Source organism: Oncorhynchus mykiss, chromosome 18, assembly GCF_057628025.1.
Source record: "Oncorhynchus mykiss isolate SJ-2025 chromosome 18, ASM5762802v1, whole genome shotgun sequence".
NCBI classification, from domain to species: Eukaryota; Metazoa; Chordata; class Actinopteri; order Salmoniformes; family Salmonidae; genus Oncorhynchus; species Oncorhynchus mykiss.
Genome location: NC_143039.1, coordinates 64068213 through 64087745, shown reverse-complemented (window position 1 = coordinate 64087745; position 19533 = coordinate 64068213). Strand labels below are relative to the sequence as shown.

Genomic DNA, 19533 nt, shown 5'->3' with positions numbered 1-19533 from the left:
TTTGCACCCCACCAATGAGAGAGTGAGGACAGTAGGGGAGAGAAGACAGAAAGAAAGAGACAGAGTGTGTGGGTGTGTGTCTGTGTGTGTGTCTGTGTGTGTGTGTCTGGGTGTGTGTGTGTGTGTGTCTGTGTGTGTGTCTGGGTGCGTGTCTGTGTGTGTGTGTGGCTGTGTGTCTGGGTGTGTGTCTGTGTGTGGACTAACATGGCGCTGCTGGCTGTAGAGCTGGACATAGCTGTACTTGAGATCACACCACACTTGGAGCATTTCAGGAGCAGTCTGCTACGCGACGCCTCCAGCGGTGGACTTTAAGACACACAAACACACACACACACACGACGAGGGAGGATACACACACGACGAGGGAGGATACACACACGACGAGGGAGGATACACACACGACGAGGGAGGATACACACACGATGAGGGAGGATACAAACACGGCGAGGGAAGATACACACGACGAGGGAAGATACACACACGACGAGGGAGGATACACACACGACGAGGGAGGATACACACAACGAGGGAGGATACACACAACGAGGGAGGATACAAACACGGCGAGGGAAGATACACACGACGAGGGAAGATACACACGAGGGGTAGGGCACAAACACAGGCAAGGGGGGAGGAAGGACACACAAAAGACAAAGGAAAACACACAACCGGAAACACACACACACACACACACATTTAACAAGTAATGGGAGCATTGGGGCGCAAACCGCATACACACATTCACACACATGAGAGTGAGGAATGGATGGGTTGTGCGTTTGCAAAGGGAGACAAAAAGTACAGAAGGACAGATGGACAAGAAGAGAGGGAGAGGAACACAGAAAAAAAAGGAGAAAAATGTTCAAACCTCAAAGTAGTAGCAATGGACAACAAGTCAGAATACAAAGATCATGACAGAATGCAGTGACAGAGAAACGCAAGCGAGAGGAAGTAGAGCAGAGAGAGAGAGTGAGTGAAAGAGAGGGTGGCAGTGAGAGAAAGTGAGAAAAGAAAGAGCAAAGAGGAGGCAGAGGAACTGCCTAACAATATAGCTAACACTGATTAATAAGAATGTACAGTGAGACAGACGGGAACTGCCAGGACCAACTGTTTCTCTCCCCCCAGCGTGTGTGTCTGTGTGTGTGTTTTCTGTTCATGACCTATTTCAGTGATGATTAGTTTGTGTGGGTGTTTGGGACAGGCCAGTCTAAACAGCTTGTTGAGGTCTTCTGCTAATGGCCAGTCTGGGGGCCCTGGTCATTACCAATAGGCCTCAGTGGCTCAGTGCTAGAACCATGATACAGATGTGTCTGGACAGTAATAAAGTCATGGATCGGGCAGAGTGAGTCAAGTTGGTTTTGTGTGTGTGTTTGTGTTGAATGCTCTATGTGTGTGTTGAAAGCGGTGTGCGCGGTGTTTTTTATTGATATCGCTGTGCGTGTATAAATGTGTGTGTGTGTGTGTGTTGGGGGAACTGTGCTGAGGGTTGTTTAGTGCTGACTCAATGTGAAGCTTCATTGACTCTTGGAGTGCTTTCCCTCACATCCGAAACCAGCCGCAGACTGGTGTGTGTGTGTGTGTGTAGTGCAGTGTGTGTGTGAAATACTCTCAGAGTACTTGTCCTCTCAGAGGAAGCCAGGCAATGAGGCTACTGAGGTCAGACAGGGAGAGAACACAGCTAGACCATTAAAGAGAGGCTTGCTGCTGCTGCTGATGTGTGTGTGTGTGTGTAATGCTCAGTGCAGACTGATGGGGCAGTACGTAGTGTTGCTATGCTACATTAGCCTCCCAGCACATCTCATTGCCTTAGTGCCATCCACAGAAATACACTAAAACTAATGGCAAGTTGTCCTATTAGCATGGGGATGGAGGGAATGTGAGTGTGTGTGTGTGTGTGTGTGTGTGTGTGTGTGTGTGTGTGTGTGTGTGTGTGTGTGTGTGTCAGTGTGTGTGTGTGTCAGTGTGTGTCAGTGTGTGTAAGTATATGTTTCTGTGAGTGTGTGTGTGTGTGTGTGTGTGTGTGTGTGTGTGTGTGTGTGTGTGTGTGTGTGTGTGTAAGTGTATGTTTCTGTGAGTGTGTGTGTGTGTGTGTGTGTGTCAGTGTGTGTAAGTGTATGTTTCTGTGAGTGTGTGTGTGTGTGTCTGTCAATCTCTCTGTTTGTGAGGCCCATTTAAGCAGAAGCGTACTGCACCAAAAGGTTCAGTGTTTGCAGGGGGATGGGACCGATTTCAAAGGTTGATAGACCGAGTGCGTATGTGTGTGTGTGTGTGTCTGTGTCTGTGTCTGTGTGTCTATGTGCATTGTGTGCATGTGTGTGTCTGAGGGATCTTGTCCTTGGGTGTTGTTCTCTCTGTGCATGTGTGTATGTCCTCTGCGTGTGTGTGTCTTCTGCATGTGTGTGTCCTATGCATGTGTGTATGTCCTTTGGGTGTGTGTATGTCCTTTGTGTGTGTGTATGTCCTTTGTGTGTGTATGTTAACTGGCTTGATCCCCATAGCGGCTTGGGGGAACAAGCCAATCTACACTGCAGATAGAGAACTATAACATTAACCCTTATATAGAGAACTATACCATTAACCCTCAGATAGAGAACTATACCATTAACCCTTATATAGAGAACTATAACATTAACCCTCAGAGAAAGAACTATACCATTAACCCTCAGAGAGAGAACTATACCATTAACCCTCAGATAGAGAACTATACCATTAACACTTATATAGAGAACTATACCATTAACCATTATATAGAGAACTATAACATTAACCCTCAGAGAAAGAACTATACCATTAACCCTTATATAGAGAACTATACCATTAACCCTCAGATAGAGAACTATAACATTAACCCTCAGAGAGAGAACTATACCATTAACCCTTATATAGAGAACTATACCATTAACCCTTATATAGAGAACTATACCATTAACCCTTATATAGAGAACTATACCATTAACCATCAGATAGAGAACTATACCATTAACACTTATATAGAGAACTATACCATTAACCATTATATAGAGAACTATACCATTAACCCTTATATAGAGAACTATACCATTAACCCTCATATAGAGAACTATACCATTAACCCTCAGATAGAGAACTATACCATTAACACTTATATAGAGAACTATACCATTAACCATTATATAGAGAACTATACCATTAACCCTTATATAGAGAACTATACCATTAACCCTTATATAGAGAACTATACCATTAACCCTCAGAGAGAGAACTATACCATTAACCCTCATATAGAGAACTATACCATTAACACTTATATAGAGAACTATAACATTAACCCTTATATAGAGAACTATACCATTAACCCTTATATAGAGAACTATACCATTAACCCTCAGAGAGAGAACTATACCATTAACCCTCATATAGAGAACTATACCATTAACACTTATATAGAGAACTATACCATTAACCCTTATATAGAGAACTATACCATTAACCCTTATATAGAGAACTATACCATTAACCCTCAGAGAGAGAACTATACCATTAACCCTTATATAGAGAACTATACCATTAACCCTCAGAGAGAGAACTATACCATTAACCCTTATATAGAGAACTATAACATTAACCCTTATATAGAGAACTATAACATTAACCCTCATATAGAGAACTATACCATTAACACTTATATAGAGAACTATACCATTAACCCTCAGATAGAGAACTATAACATTAACCCTTATATAGAGAACTATACCATTAACCCTCAGAGAGAGAACTATACCATTAACCCTTATATAGAGAACTATAACATTAACCCTTATATAGAGAACTATACCATTAACCCTCAGAGAGAGAACTATACCATTAACCCTTATATAGAGAACTATAACATTAACCCTCAGAGAAAGAACTATACCATTAACCCTCAGAGAGAGAACTATACCATTAACCCTTATATAGAGAACTATAACATTAACCCTCAGAGAGAGAACTATACCATTAACCCTTATATAGAGAACTATAACATTAACCCTCAGAGAAAGAACTATACCATTAACCCTCAGAGAGAGAACTATACCATTAACCCTTATATAGAGAACTATAACATTAACCCTCAGAGAAAGAACTATACCATTAACCCTCAGAGAGAGAACTATACCATTAACCCTCAGAGAGAGAACTATACCATTAACCCTCAGAGAGAGAACTATAACATTAACCCTCATCAAGAGAACTATAGCATTAACCCTCATATAGAGAACTATACCATTAACCCTCAGAGAGAGAACTATACCATTAACCCTCAGATAGAGAACTATACCATTAACCCTTATATAGAGAACTATAACATTAACCCTCAGAGAGAGAACTATACCATTAACACTTATATAGAGAACTATACCATTAACCCTCAGAGAGAGAACTATACCATTAACCCCTAGAGAGAGAACAATATCATTAACCCTTATATAGAGAACTATACCATTAACCCTCAGAGAGAGAACTATACCATTAACCCTCAGAGAGAGAACCCCTCAGAGAGAGAACTATACCATTAACCCTCAGATAGAGAACTATACCATTAACGCCTAGCGAGAGAACTATATCATTAACCCTTATATAGAGAACTATACCATTAACCCTCAGAGAGAGAACTATACCATTAACCATCAGATAGAGAACTATACCATTAACCCTTATATAGAGAACTATACCATTAACCCTCAGAGAGAGAACTATACCATTAACCATTATATAGAGAACTATACCATTAACCCTTATATAGAGAACTATACCATTAACCCTCAGAGAGAGAACTATACCATTAACCATTATATAGAGAACAATACCATTAACCCTCAGAGAGAGAACTATACCATTAACCCTCAGATAGAGAACTATACCATTAACCCTCAGAGAGAGAACTATACCATTAACCCTCATATAGAGAACTATATAATTAACCCTCAGATAGAGAACTATACCATTAACCCTTATATAGAGAACTATACCATTAACCCTTATATAGAGAACTATAACATTAACACTTATATAGAGAACTATACCATTAACCCTCAGAGAGAGAACTATACCATTAACCCTCAGAGAGAGAACTATACCATTAACACTTATATAGAGAACTATACCATTAACCCTCAGAGAGAGAACTATACCATTAACCCTCAGAGAGAGAACTATACCATTAACCCTTATATAGAGAACTATACCATTAACCCCTAGAGAGAGAACTATACCATTAACCCTTATATAGAGAACTATAACATTAACCCTCAGAGAGAGAACTATACCATTAACACTTATATAGAGAACTATACCATTAACCCTCAGAGAGAGAACTATACCATTAACACTTATATAGAGAACTATACCATTAACCCTCAGAGAGAGAACTATAACATTAACCCTCAGAGAAAGAACTATACCATTAACCCTCAGATAGAGAACTATACCATTAACCCTCATATAGAGAACTATATCATTAACCCTTATATAGAGAACTATACCATTAACCCTCAGAGAGAGAACTATACCATTAACCCTCAGAGAGAGAACTATACCATTAACCCTCAGAGAGAGAACTATACCATTAACCATTATATAGAGAACTATACCATTAACCCCTAGAGAGAGAACTATATCATTAACCCTTATATAGAGAACTATACCATTAACCCTCAGAGAGAGAACTATACCATTCACCCTTATATAGAGAACTATACCATTAACCCTCATATAGAGAACTATACCATTAACCCTCATATAGAGAACTATACCATTAAACCCTAGAGAGAGAACTATATCATTAACCCTTATATAGAGAACTATACCATTAATCCTCAGAGAGAGAACTATACCATTAACCCCTAGAGAGAGAACTATATCATTAACCCTTATATAGAGAACTATACCATTAACCCTCAGAGAGAGAACTATACCATTAACCCTCAGAGAGAGAACCCCTCAGAGAGAGAACTATACCATTAACCCTCAGATAGAGAACTATACCATTAACCCTCAGAGAGAACTATATCATTAACCCTTATATAGAGAACTATACCATTAACCCCTAGCGAGAGAACTATATCATTAACCCTTATATAGAGAACTATAACATTAACCCTCAGAGAAAGAACTATACCATTAACCCTCAGAGAGAGAACTATACCATTAACCCTTATATAGAGAACTATAACATTAACCCTCAGAGAAAGAACTATACCATTAACCCTCAGAGAGAGAACTATACCATTAACCCTCAGAGAGAGAACTATACCATTAACCCTCAGAGAGAGAACTATAACATTAACCCTCATCAAGAGAACTATAGCATTAACCCTCATATAGAGAACTATACCATTAACCCTCAGAGAGAGAACTATACCATTAACCCTCAGATAGAGAACTATACCATTAACCCTCAGAGAGAGAACTATACCATTAACCCTTATATAGAGAACTATACCATTAACCCTTATATAGAGAACTATAACATTAACCCTCAGAGAGAGAACTATACCATTAACACTTATATAGAGAACTATACCATTAACCCTCAGAGAGAGAACTATACCATTAACCCTTATATAGAGAACTATAACATTAACCCTCATCAAGAGAACTATAGCATTAACCCTCATATAGAGAACTATACCATTAACCCTCAGAGAGAGAACTATACCATTAACCCTCAGATAGAGAACTATACCATTAACCCTCAGAGAGAGAACTATACCATTAACCCTTATATAGAGAACTATACCATTAACCCTTATATAGAGAACTATAACATTAACCCTCAGAGAGAGAACTATACCATTAACACTTATATAGAGAACTATACCATTAACCCTCAGAGAGAGAACTATACCATTAACCCCTAGAGAGAGAACAATATCATTAACCCTTATATAGAGAACTATACCATTAACCCTCAGAGAGAGAACTATACCATTAACCCTCAGAGAGAGAACCCCTCAGAGAGAGAACTATACCATTAACCCTCAGATAGAGAACTATACCATTAACGCCTAGCGAGAGAACTATATCATTAACCTTTATATAGAGAACTATACCATTAACCCTCAGAGAGAGAACTATACCATTAACCCTCAGATAGAGAACTATACCATTAACCCTTATATAGAGAACTATACCATTAACCCTCAGAGAGAGAACTATACCATTAACCCTCATATAGAGAACTATATAATTAACCCTCATATAGAGAACTATATAATTAACCCTCAGATAGAGAACTATACCATTAACCCTTATATAGAGAACTATACCATTAACCCTTATATAGAGAACTATAACATTAACCCTCAGAGAGAGAACTATACCATTAACACTTATATAGAGAACTATACCATTAACCCTCAGAGAGAGAACTATACCATTAACCCTCAGAGAGAGAACTATACCATTAACCCTTATATAGAGAACTATACCATTAACCCCTAGAGAGAGAACTATACCATTAACCCTTATATAGAGAACTATAACATTAACCCTCAGAGAGAGAACTATACCATTAACACTTATATAGAGAACTATACCATTAACCCTCAGAGAGAGAACTATACCATTAACCCTTATATAGAGAACTATACCATTAACCCCTAGAGAGAGAACTATACCATTAACCCTTATATAGAGAACTATAACATTAACCCTCAGAGAGAGAACTATACCATTAACACTTATATAGAGAACTATACCATTAACCCTCAGAGAGAGAACTATACCATTAACCCTTATATAGAGAACTATACCATTAACCCTCAGAGAGAGAACTATAACATTAACCCTCAGAGAAAGAACTATACCATTAACCCTCAGATAGAGAACTATACCATTAACCCTCATATAGAGAACTATATCATTAACCCTTATATAGAGAACTATACCATTAACCCTCAGAGAGAGAACTATACCATTAACCCTCAGAGAGAGAACTATACCATTAACCCTCAGAGAGAGAACTATACCATTAACCATTATATAGAGAACTATACCATTAACCCCTAGAGAGAGAACTATATCATTAACCCTTATATAGAGAACTATACCATTAACCCTCAGAGAGAGAACTATACCATTCACCCTTATATAGAGAACTATACCATTAACCCTCATATAGAGAACTATACCATTAACCCTCATATAGAGAACTATACCATTAAACCCCAGAGAGAGAACTATATCATTAACCCTTATATAGAGAACTATACCATTAACCCTCAGAGAGAGAACTATAAAATTAACCCCTAGAGAGAGAACTATATCATTAACCCTTATATAGAGAACTATACCATTAACCCTCAGAGAGAGAACTATACCATTAACCCTCAGAGAGAGAACCCCTCAGAGAGAGAACTATACCATTAACCCTCAGATAGAGAACTATACCATTAACCCCTAGCGAGAGAACTATATCATTAACCCTTATATAGAGAACTATACCATTAACCCTCAGAGAGAGAACTATACCATTAACCCTCAGATAGAGAACTATACCATTAACCCTTATATAGAGAACTATACCATTAACCCTCAGAGAGAGAACTATACCATTAACCATTATATAGAGAACTATACCATTAACCCTCAGAGAGAGAACTATACCATTAACCCTCAGAGAGAGAACCCCTCAGAGAGAGAACTATACCATTAACCCTCAGATAGAGAACTATACCATTAACCCTCAGAGAGAGAACTATACCATTAACCCCTAGCGAGAGAACTATATCATTAACCCTTATATAGAGAACTATACCATTAACCCTCAGAGAGAGAACTATACCATTAACCCTCAGAGAGAGAACTATACCATTAACCCTTATATAGAGAACTATACCATTAACCCTTATATAGAGAACTATACCATTAACCCTCAGAGAGAGAACTATACCATTAACCCTCAGAGAGAGAACTATACCATTAACCCCTAGCGAGAGAACTATATCATTAACCCTTATATAGAGAACTATACCATTAACCCTCAGAGAGAGAACTATACCATTAACCCTCAGATAGAGAACTATACCATTAACCCTTATATAGAGAACTATACCATTAACCCTCAGAGAGAGAACTATACCATTAACCATTATATAGAGAACTATACCATTAACCCTTATATAGAGAACTATACCATTAACCCTCAGAGAGAGAACTATACCATTAACCATTATATAGAGAACTATACCATTAACCCTCAGATAGAGAACTATACCATTAACCCTTATATAGAGAACTATACCATTAACCCTCAGAGAGAGAACTATACCATTAACCCTTATATAGAGAACTATACCATTAACCCTCAGAGAGAGAACTATATCATTAACCTTTATATAGAGAACTATACCATTAACCCTCATATAGAGAACTGTACCATTAACCCTCATATAGAGAACTATACCATTAACCCTCATATAGAGAACTATACCATTAACCCCTAGAGAGAACTATACCATTAACCCCTAGAGAGAACTATACCATTAACCCTCATATAGAGAACTATACCATTAACCCTCAGATAGAGAACTATACCATTAACCCCTAGAGAGAACTATACCATTAACCCTCATATAGAGAACTATAACATTAACCCTCAGAGAGAGAACTATACCATTAACCCTCGTATAGAGAACTATACCATTAACCCTCAGATAGATAACTATACCATTAACCCCCATATAGAGAACTATACCATCAACCCTCATATAGAGAACTAAACAATTAACCCCCAGAGCACCTAGCAACAAGATTGATTTGACATCACAGGACAATGGAGAGAAGAGAGAGAAGAGAGAGAAGCGAGAGATCAAATCAATTTGCAGGGAAATGAAAGCATGGATTTAGCTGGGAGGACATTGAAATCTCTGCTCATTGGATTAGTACCAATGACAAATCACCGCTGATGGAATTACAGACCAGGGACTAGAGGAAACCACTCTACTGTAATGTGTGTGTGTGTTGTGTCCCCGTGTGTATCTGTGTTGATGCATGTGTGTGTGTGTATCTGTGTCGATGCATGTGTGTGTGTATATGCCCATACATATGTGTGTGTGTATGTGAGACTGCATTATGAATCATTATACGTAAACTGTATGCATGTCCATGACCTTAGTCTGTTTGTATATCGTCTACACATTATCATAGTCAATCATGTCACCCTGGAAGTCATTATCACAGTAGCTACTAGATATACTGTATGTTCCTGCAATGCCTCTGTAGAGTCAAAATAGACTGAGTGGTATTTATGTCATTGATGTTGACATCCTTGATGTTTGAGTCTCTACAGGCCATGGTAAATGAAAATGTGTAGGAGTGTTTGTATAGTAATGTAAAAAGCCTCTGTACTCGCTCATTAACATACTGTATGTGAAGAGTTAAAGGCTTATAACTGCAGTTGTCGGTCTATGGTGGCCTGAATTGGTTCCCAATCAGAGACAGCTGTTTATCGTTGTCTCTGATTGGGGATCCTATTTAGGTTGCCATTTCCATGTTGGTTTTGTGGGTTATTGTCTATGTGTAGTTGCCTGTCAGCACTCGTGTTATATGGCGTCACGGTCGTTTTGTTCTTTTGTTAGTTTGTTTGATGTTTCTTTATTAGAAGATGAATGGATTCTTTTCACGCTGCGCCTTGGTCTCATCGTTATGACGGACGCGACAGCAGTCTATTTGTGTGTTCAGGGTTATTTAAAAGAGTTGACATACTCGTGGTTTCTCTTTGTCTGCATCTTTGTGGGACTCCTCTTTCTCCATAAGATCTCTTACGCAGATAAGGATGCAGGAACCATAGAAATAGAATCACTAGAGAGACACCCATTGACCTGATTCATGTTTATAGTCACTCTATTTATATTGCTGGAACAAGTAAATATTGTATACGCATAATCAAATCATCCCAAAACAGTGAAGAGTCCTTGCCCCTCCAGGTAGATGCTGAGCATGTAGATGGTTGTGGACACATATTGGACACATATTTTGCAGATGTTATCGTAGATGCAGCGAAACGCTTATGGTTCTAGCTCCAATAATGCATTAATACAACAATACAAATGCAAAAAAATGAACTAAGAAATGAATGGTCCATGCATGGTGTGTGTTGGTGTGAGACAGGCAGACTGTTCTAGTTTTATAGTTCTAGGTCTGGTCTTCCTACCCAGCTCTTTGCTTTTTAGACTTGTCCGAGATGCCATCTCGAGACATGAGCTTGTTGAAGACCACAATGCCAATCAGCATGTTCACCTAGAGAGCGAGAGAGAGAGAGAGAGAGAGAGACAGACAGACAGACAGACAGACAGACAGACAGACAGACAGACAGGCAGAGAGAGTAAATAATCAGATTCATGTCCAGTTTTATTGTAATTTGATTCAGGCTTCTTGACAAGGCTCTGCAATCACTACAATGGACAGGGTGATGTAGTAGAAGTGGGCAGATTGTGTCTTGAGTCTCTGCCCCTCTGTCCCGACCATGTCCTGTTTAGGACAGAGGGGGTCTATTAAGCCTCCTTACAGCTGTGATCCCTGACCCACTGATTCACAATACACACACACCCATGCACCCAGCCACTCATTCACACATGCAAACAGACATACCCCAGCCAAGCAGCACTTTTCCATTCGGAAATCCTGCCCATCTGGGAGATTTTCCACATCAGTGACATGTCACTCTAAATCCTGATCCCGTTTGCTCCCCCTCTCTACTCCTCTCCCTCCCCTCTCTCCCTTCTCTCTTTCTTTCACTTTCTCACCTGACCCTAACCTTGTCCTACCAAATTGAATCCCTTGTCTCTCTTCATGTCAGTCTGCTCCCACTGCCTGCCATAGAAAAGCTTGTTTATTCACCTTGAGAAGAGAAAGGAGTTTAGAAAGGAGATTAGTGATCTTTACTCCGCGACCTCCGTCTGTTTTCTGATTGAATGTTTTTCCATACTAACCTTCGTTTTGACTGCATTGATACAGCAGAAACATTTATTTTTCGTTTCTTGTCTTTCGATAGTAATCTATATCTCTACGACACTGAGCACTTCATTGATCTCTCATTTTCAACCATGAATCTGCACTGATTTGTTTTAGATGTTCATGTCTTCCATGTTGTTTGATGCTTTCATCTGCGTCTTTCCTTCCTGTTGACATTCCCGTCATGTCCGGCCCCATTACCGTGGGAGACGCCGGTCTCCAGCCCCGTTATGTGCCGAAGGCTAGATTTATTATTTTCTACATTAATTAGACGGTCATCCTGGGGGAGGCCTGTGTTCCTCTGATGTACTCCTCTCAATTACATCTGTTTGTTTGAGGGGCTACCCGAACACAACACGAGGTGAGCAGGGACAAACAGTAGCTATAGATGTACACACACACATTGCAAACACCTGGTTTGTCACAAACACATATACCCACATGCACATACACACACACCGACCCACACACACACACAGTTGTAATATAGTGCCTGTGTTCATCTGGATAATTGATAGTGTGCGTATTGACACAGGAACTCCCGCAAGCTGCCGTCACTAATCCTACAAAGAAGCATAAGGTAGAGATATCCGTTATTAACAAAGCCACAGAGGCATTCTACTCTCTGCAAAGTAGAATATTGTTATTGTTTTAATAAAGGCTTATCAACTAAATATAGAGGTGTACCTTGGAGTTTTAGAAGGATTACCAGGAGGACCATTGCTTCCAATGAGCATCTTTCTACCTATTTTATAACAACTGAAGTTGCATAGCACACAAACATCTTGTCACGCCCTGGCCTTAGTTATCTTTATTTTCTTTATTATTTTGGTTAGGCCAGGGTGTGGCATGGGTGATTTATGTGTTTTGTCTTGTCTAGGGGTTTTTGTAGATTTATGAGGTTGTGTTCTTTTAGGTGTCTAGGTAAGTCTATGGTTGCCTGGATTGGTTCTCAATCAGAGGCAGGTGTTTATCGTTGTCTCTGATTGGGAGCCATATTTAGGCAGCCATATTCTTTGGGTATTTTGTGGGTGATTGTTTCCTGTCTTTGTGTTTTATGCACCAGTTAGGACTGTTACGGTTTTCACGTTTATTGTTTTGTAGTTTGTTCATGTTTGAGTTTTCTTATTAAAGAACCATGAACTATAACCACGCTGCGTTTTGGTCCGCCTCTCCTTCCCAGGAAGAAAGCCATGACAGAATCACCCACCACAACAGGACCAAGCGGCGTGGTGACAGGCAGCGGCAGGAGGAGCAGCGATGTCAGGATTATTGGATTTGGGAGCAGAATCTGGATTATACGACTTGGGAAGAGATAGACAGGTGGGCGTTCGACCCAGGGAGAGTGCCGGAGCCCGCCTGGGATTCACTGGAGCAGTGCGAGGAGGGTTATAGGAGAATGGAGTTGGAGAAACGAGCACGGCGGTGCGGTAGGAAGCCCGAGAGTCATCCCCTAAAATTTATTGGGGGGGGGGCACACAGGAAGTATGGCGAAGCCAGGTAGGAGACCTGCACCAACTTCCTGTGCTTACTGGAGAGCGAGATAGCCCGGGCAGGCACCGTGTTATGCTGTGGAGCGCACGGTGTCCCCAGTGCGGGTGCATAGCCCGGTGGAGTACATACCAGCTCCTCGTATCGGCCGGGTTAGAGTGGGCATCGAGCCAAGTGCCATGAAGCCGGCTCTACGCATCTGGTCTCCAGTGCATCTCCTTGGGCCGGCGTACATGGCACCAGCACTTACGCATGGTGTCCCCGGTTCGCCTGCACAGCCCAGTGCGGGCTATTCCACCTCGCCGCACTGGCAGGGCGACCGGGAGCATTCGTCCAGGTAAGGTTGGGCAGGCTCGGTGCTCAAGAGCTCCAGTGCGCCTGCACGGTCCGGTCTATCCAGTGCCACCTCCACGCACAGGAAGCCTGGTGCGCGGGGCTGCCACCGGAGGGCTGGTGCGTGTCCAGAGCCCAGTACTCCCTGTTCCTCCTCCCCGCACTCGCCCTGAGGTGCGTGTCCTCGGCCCAGTACCACCAGCGCCGGCACCACGCACCAGGCCTACAGTGCGCCTCGTCTGTCCAGAGCTGATAGAGTCTCCCGTCTGTCCAGAGCTGCTAGAGTCTCCCGTCTGTCCAGAGCTGCTAGAGTCTCCCGTCTGTCCAGAGCTGCTAGAGTCTCCCATCTGTCCAGAGCTGCTAGAGTCACCCGTCTGTCCAGAGCTGCTAGAGTCTCCCGTCTGTCCAGAGCTGCTAGTCTCCCGTCTGTCCAGGATCTTCCAGAGCCGCCAGTCAGCCAGGATCTTCCAGAGCCGCCAGTCAGCCAGGATCCGCCAGAGCCGCCAGGATCCGCCGGAGCCGCCAGTCTGCCAGGATCCGCCAGAGCCGCCAGACAGCCAGGATCCGCCAGAGCCGCCATTCAGCCAGGATCCGCCAGAGCCGCCAACCAGCCTGAGCTACCTCAGTCCGGAGCTGCCCCTTAGTCCAGTGGGGCCATTTAGTAGGGTTGCCAATCCTAGGTCGGCGGCGAGGGTCGCCGTTCCTAGGATGCTACAAAAACGGACTAAGACTATGGTGGAGTGGGGTCCACGTCCCGCGCCAGAGCCGCCACCGTGGACAGACGCCCACCCAGACCCTCCCCTATGGGTTTAGGTGTGCGGCCAGGAGTCCGCACCTTTGGGGGGGGGGGGGGGGGGGGTACTGTCACGCCCTGGCCTTAGTTATCTTTGTTTTCTTTATTATTTTGGTTAGGCAAGGGTGTGACATGGGTGATTTATGTGTTTTGTCTTGTCTAGGGGTTTTTGTAGATTTTATGGGGTTGTGTTCTTTTAGGTGTCTAGGTAAGTCTATGGTTGCCTGGATTGGTTCTCAATCAGAGGCAGGTGTTTATCGTTGTCTCTGATTGGGAGCCATATTTAGGCAGCCATATTCTTTGGGTATTTTGTGGGTGATTGTTTCCTGTCTTTGTGTTTTATGCACCAGTTAGGACTGTTACGGTTTTCACGTTTATTGTTTTGTAGTTTGTTCATGTTTGAGTTTTCTTATTAAAGAACCATGAACTATAACCACGCTGCGTTTCGATCCGCCTCTCCTTCCCAGGAAGAAAGCCGTGACACATCTATACGATTTTCTCTTAGTACTGTATTGACTCCGATAAATATACTGTATCTATGCCTAAAGAAGTGAACTCATGCTTTACAGTAATGGAAACCTTGGAAAGGTTGAAAAGGCTGCAAATGATGAAAAGGCTGAAGGAGGGTACCAGAACACAGTTAGTCAAACAATTCACAAGTAAATCATGTTTAGCCCTCAACATAGGGATGCCAGTGAGGCACGGTAGAATGTAAAGAGACAGCTAGGAGATAGGATTGTGTAGTGGCACATTGGAGAATGCTTTCTCTGTGAATGTTCTCTTCCATATTTGTCTGACACGGGTAACTCTGAAAGAAACCGCTAGTGGCAAATTAACAAATAAATGACTTTGTGGTGTTTATCTTCCCCCTGTCCTCCAGTGATGGGAGCCTGATGAGGACCTAGAGTGGTAAAAAGGTTGCTACGGTATGTCAACCCTCAGGGGCCATCTAAACCATATGCAGTTCTGACCCCTTTCTGATCTGTACGACAGGCATAACAAATAGCTAAAGGGAGGATGATAAGTTCAGAGGCGGGACAAGCCTGCCGACAGAGAGCCAGAATGACCAATGAGAACAGGGATAAAAGTGGGTACCCACCAATACGATGACGGCTGCAGGACCGACAAAGGCATAGAGAAGCCCGCCTTCCAAGGACAGCCAACAACTAAATTAAGAGAGAGAGAAAAAAGCATTATTATGAATGTAAAACTTCTTTAGCGCATAAGCCCTGTTCTGTCAAATGTATTTTAGTCTGTGTTTAATGACTAGGACCTATGTGTGAGAACCACTTTGCTATTTGTCTTTAGGGGTACCTAAGACTTCCAATACAGGCAATTAAAACCTGTATTTACTTAGGGGATTAACATTCATACCCCTTGACTCATTTAACATTTTGTTGTGTTACAGCCTGAATTCAAAACATATAAAATATATTTTTTGACTCTCATCTACACACAATACCTGATAATGACAAAGTCAAAACATGTTTTAGAAATGTATGCAAATGTATTAATAATGAAATACGTAAATATCTCATTTACAAAGGTATTCACACCCCTGAGTCAATAATACATGTTAGAATCACCTTTTGGCAGTGATTAGAGCTGTGAGTCGTTCTGGGTAAGTCTCTAAGAGCCTTGCACACCTGGATTGTACAAGATTGGCACATTATTATTTTCTAAATTCTTCAAGCTCTGTCAAGTTGGTTGTTCGTCATTGCTAGACAGCCATTTTCAAGTCTTGCCATAGATTTTCAAGTTGATTTAAGTTCAAACTGTAACTAGGCCACTCAGGAACATTTAATGTCATCTTGATAAGCAACTCCAGTGTATATTTGGCCTTGTGTTTTAGGTTATTGTCCTGCTGAAAGGTGAATTTGTCTTCCAGTGTCTGTTGGAACAGACTGAACAAGGTTTTCCTTTAGGATTTTGCCTGTGCTAAGCACTATTCCATTTCTTTTTATCCCCAAAAAACTCCCTAGTCATTGCCGATGACAAGCATACCCGATAACATGATGCAGCCGCCACCATGCTTGAAAATATGAAGAGTGGTACTCAGTGATGTGTTCTGTTGGATTCACACCAAACATGATGCTTTGTATTCAGAACATAACGTACATTTCTTAGTCACCTTTTCTGCAGTTTTACTTTTGTACCTAACTGCAAACAGGATGCATGTTTTGAAATGTTTTATTCTGTACAGGCTTCCACCTTTTCACTCTGCCATTTAGGTTAGTATTGTGAAGTAACTACAATGTTGTTGAACTATTCTCAGTTTTCTCCTATCAAAGCCATTCAACTCTGTCGCTCTTTTAAAGTTACCATTTCATCATGGTGAAATCCCTGAGCGGTTTCCTTCCTCTCCGGCAACTGAGTTAGGAAGGAAGCCTGTATCTTTGTAGTTACTGGGTGTATTGATACACCATCCACAGTGTAATTAATAACTATGCTTAAAGAAAATTCAATTAAAGCTTTTTTTTTTTAACCAATCTACCAATAGGTTCCCTTCTTAGCGAGGAATTGTAAAACCTACCTGATCTTTGTGGTTGGACCAGTGTTTGAAATTCACTGCATGACTGAGGGATATTTGTACGTGTGGGATGCAGAGATGAGGTAGTCATTCAAAAATCATATTAAACACTATTATTGCATAATGAGTCCATGCAACTTATTATGTGACTTGTTAAGCAAATGTTTACTAAACGTATTTAGGCTTGTCATAAAAAAGGGGTTGGCTACTTATTGGCTCGACATTTGAGCTTTTAATTTTGTATTAATTTGTAGAAAAATCTAAAAACATAATTCCACTTTGACATTATGGGTCAGGCCAGTGTAGGCCAGTGTAGGCCAGTGTAGAGCAGTGTAGGCCAGTGTAGAGCAGTGTAGGCCAGTGTAGGTCAGTGTAGGCCAGTGTAGGCCAGTGTAGAGCAGTGTAGGCCAGTGTAGAGCAGTGTAGGCAAGTGTAGGCCAGTGTAGAGCAGTGTAGGCCAGTCTAGGACATTTTTTATTCCGTCTGTAACACAACAACATGTGGAAAAAGTCACGGGGTGTGAACTTTCTGAAGGCCCTGTATATATGACCCAAAGTGCACTGCAAGTCACATGACCATACACAACTTGTTGATATCCTTGATCTTTGAGTCTCTAAAGTGCAGGGTAAATGGAAACGTGGGAGTTTTTGTACAGTGGAGTTCAAGACCTTGGTCTAGATCCAAGGTCATGCAGGGTCGTCTGCTCGTGCTGTAAAAGCCTCTTCCCTGGCTCTTTAAAATACTGTATGTGAAGAGTTAAAAGTTTACAGCTGCAGTCTATTTGTGTGTGGTGTGTGTGTATCCGTAACCACTCTCAAATTCATAGACAGAGCTATGGATACAAGGACTGACCACCCATGATATAAAAAGTATAACCGTGGTTTGAGGCTATACAGCGCTTGTTTACATTTACATTGTTAACAAACATTGTGTTCTGATGGGGTACGACAGCTGAACTAAGCTAATGGGGCATTTGGAAGTTATATTCTTCTATAATCAATAGGTATACATGCATGTTAATTCTCAGTTACCATTGAAAAGTGCACTGCAAATCACAGTACCATACTCAGAAACACAGAGTGCTAATGATGAAAAGCCATGTTGGGTATGGAGTTAAGACGTCACAGGTCATAGGTGTGTACTCACTAGCTGGGTGTACCGTAACCTCTGGCTCTAGTGAAACCTACTGACACAGCAACCACCAGGGCTGGGAGACCTAAGAGAGAAAGAGAGAGAGAGATGTATTATCTATTTCACTTGCTTAGGCAATGCAAACATATGTTTCCCATGCCAATAAAGCTCATTGATATTGATTGAATTGAGAGAGTGAGTGAGTGAGTGAGTGAGTGAGTAAGTGATTGAGTGAGTGAGAGAGAGAGAGAGAGAGAGAGAGAGAGAGAGGGAAGCGGGAGCAGGAGCGAGGGAGGGAGAGAGGAAGCAAGACAGAAGGAAGAAGGGAGAGAATGAAAGATATAGAGAGACATACACAGGAAAAATACTAATGATAGAAATACAAGCAGCAGGTAGACAGGATGAGAGGAGGAGAGGGTGATGGGGAGAGAGGATGATAGGGATATAGGATGATAGGGAGAGAGAATGATAGGGAGAGAGGATGATAGGAGAAGAGAATGTTAGGAGGAGAGGATGATAGGGAGAGAGGATGATAGGAGGAGAGGATGATGGGGAGAGAGGATGATAGGGGGAGAGGATGAAAGGAGGAGAGGATGATGGGGAGAGAGAATCATAGGAGGAGAGGATAATAGGAGGAGAGGATGATGGGAGGAGAGGATGGTAGCAGGAGATGATGGTAGGGTAGAGGATGATGGGGAGAGAGGATGATGGGAGAGAGGATGATAGGGGGAGATAGAAGGAGAGGAGGAGAGGATGATGGGGAGAGAGGATGATATGGGGAGATAGGATGATAGGAGGATGATGGGGGAGATAGGAGGAGAGGATGATGGGGAGGGAAGATGATATGGGGAGATAGGATGATGGGAGGACGATGGGGAGAGAGGATGATAGGAGGAGAGGATGATAGGAGGAGAGGATGATAGGGGGGATAGGATGACAGGAGGATAATGGGGAGAGAGGATGCTATGAGGATAGTGAGAGAGGATGGTAGGAGGACAGGATGATAGGAGGAGAGGATGATAGGGGGAGAGGATGATGGGGATAGAGGATGATGGGCAAGAGGATGATAGGGGGAGAGATGATGATACGGGAAGAGGATGATGGGGGAGATAGGAGGAGAGGATGATAGGGGAGAGTGGATGATATGGGGAGATAGGATGATGGGAGAATGATGGGGAGAGAGGATGATAGGATGAGAGGATGATTAAAGAAGTGGATGATAAGAGGAAAGGATGATAGGGGGAGATAGGATGATAAGTGGAGAGGGTGATGGGGGAGA

General features: G+C 41.9%; 1 protein-coding gene across 1 annotated transcript in view; it reads right to left on the bottom strand.

Annotated features, from left to right (window-relative positions):
- Positions 1–19533, bottom strand: part of LOC110496862 (adhesion G protein-coupled receptor B2) — a 459244-nt gene that overhangs the window by 71916 nt on the left and 367795 nt on the right. Inside the window, 4 exon segments of the mRNA XM_090209074.1 lie at positions 205–306; positions 11177–11262; positions 15693–15759; positions 18270–18339. Of these exon segments, the coding sequence (XP_090065200.1) occupies positions 205–306; positions 11177–11262; positions 15693–15759; positions 18270–18339 (325 nt within the window).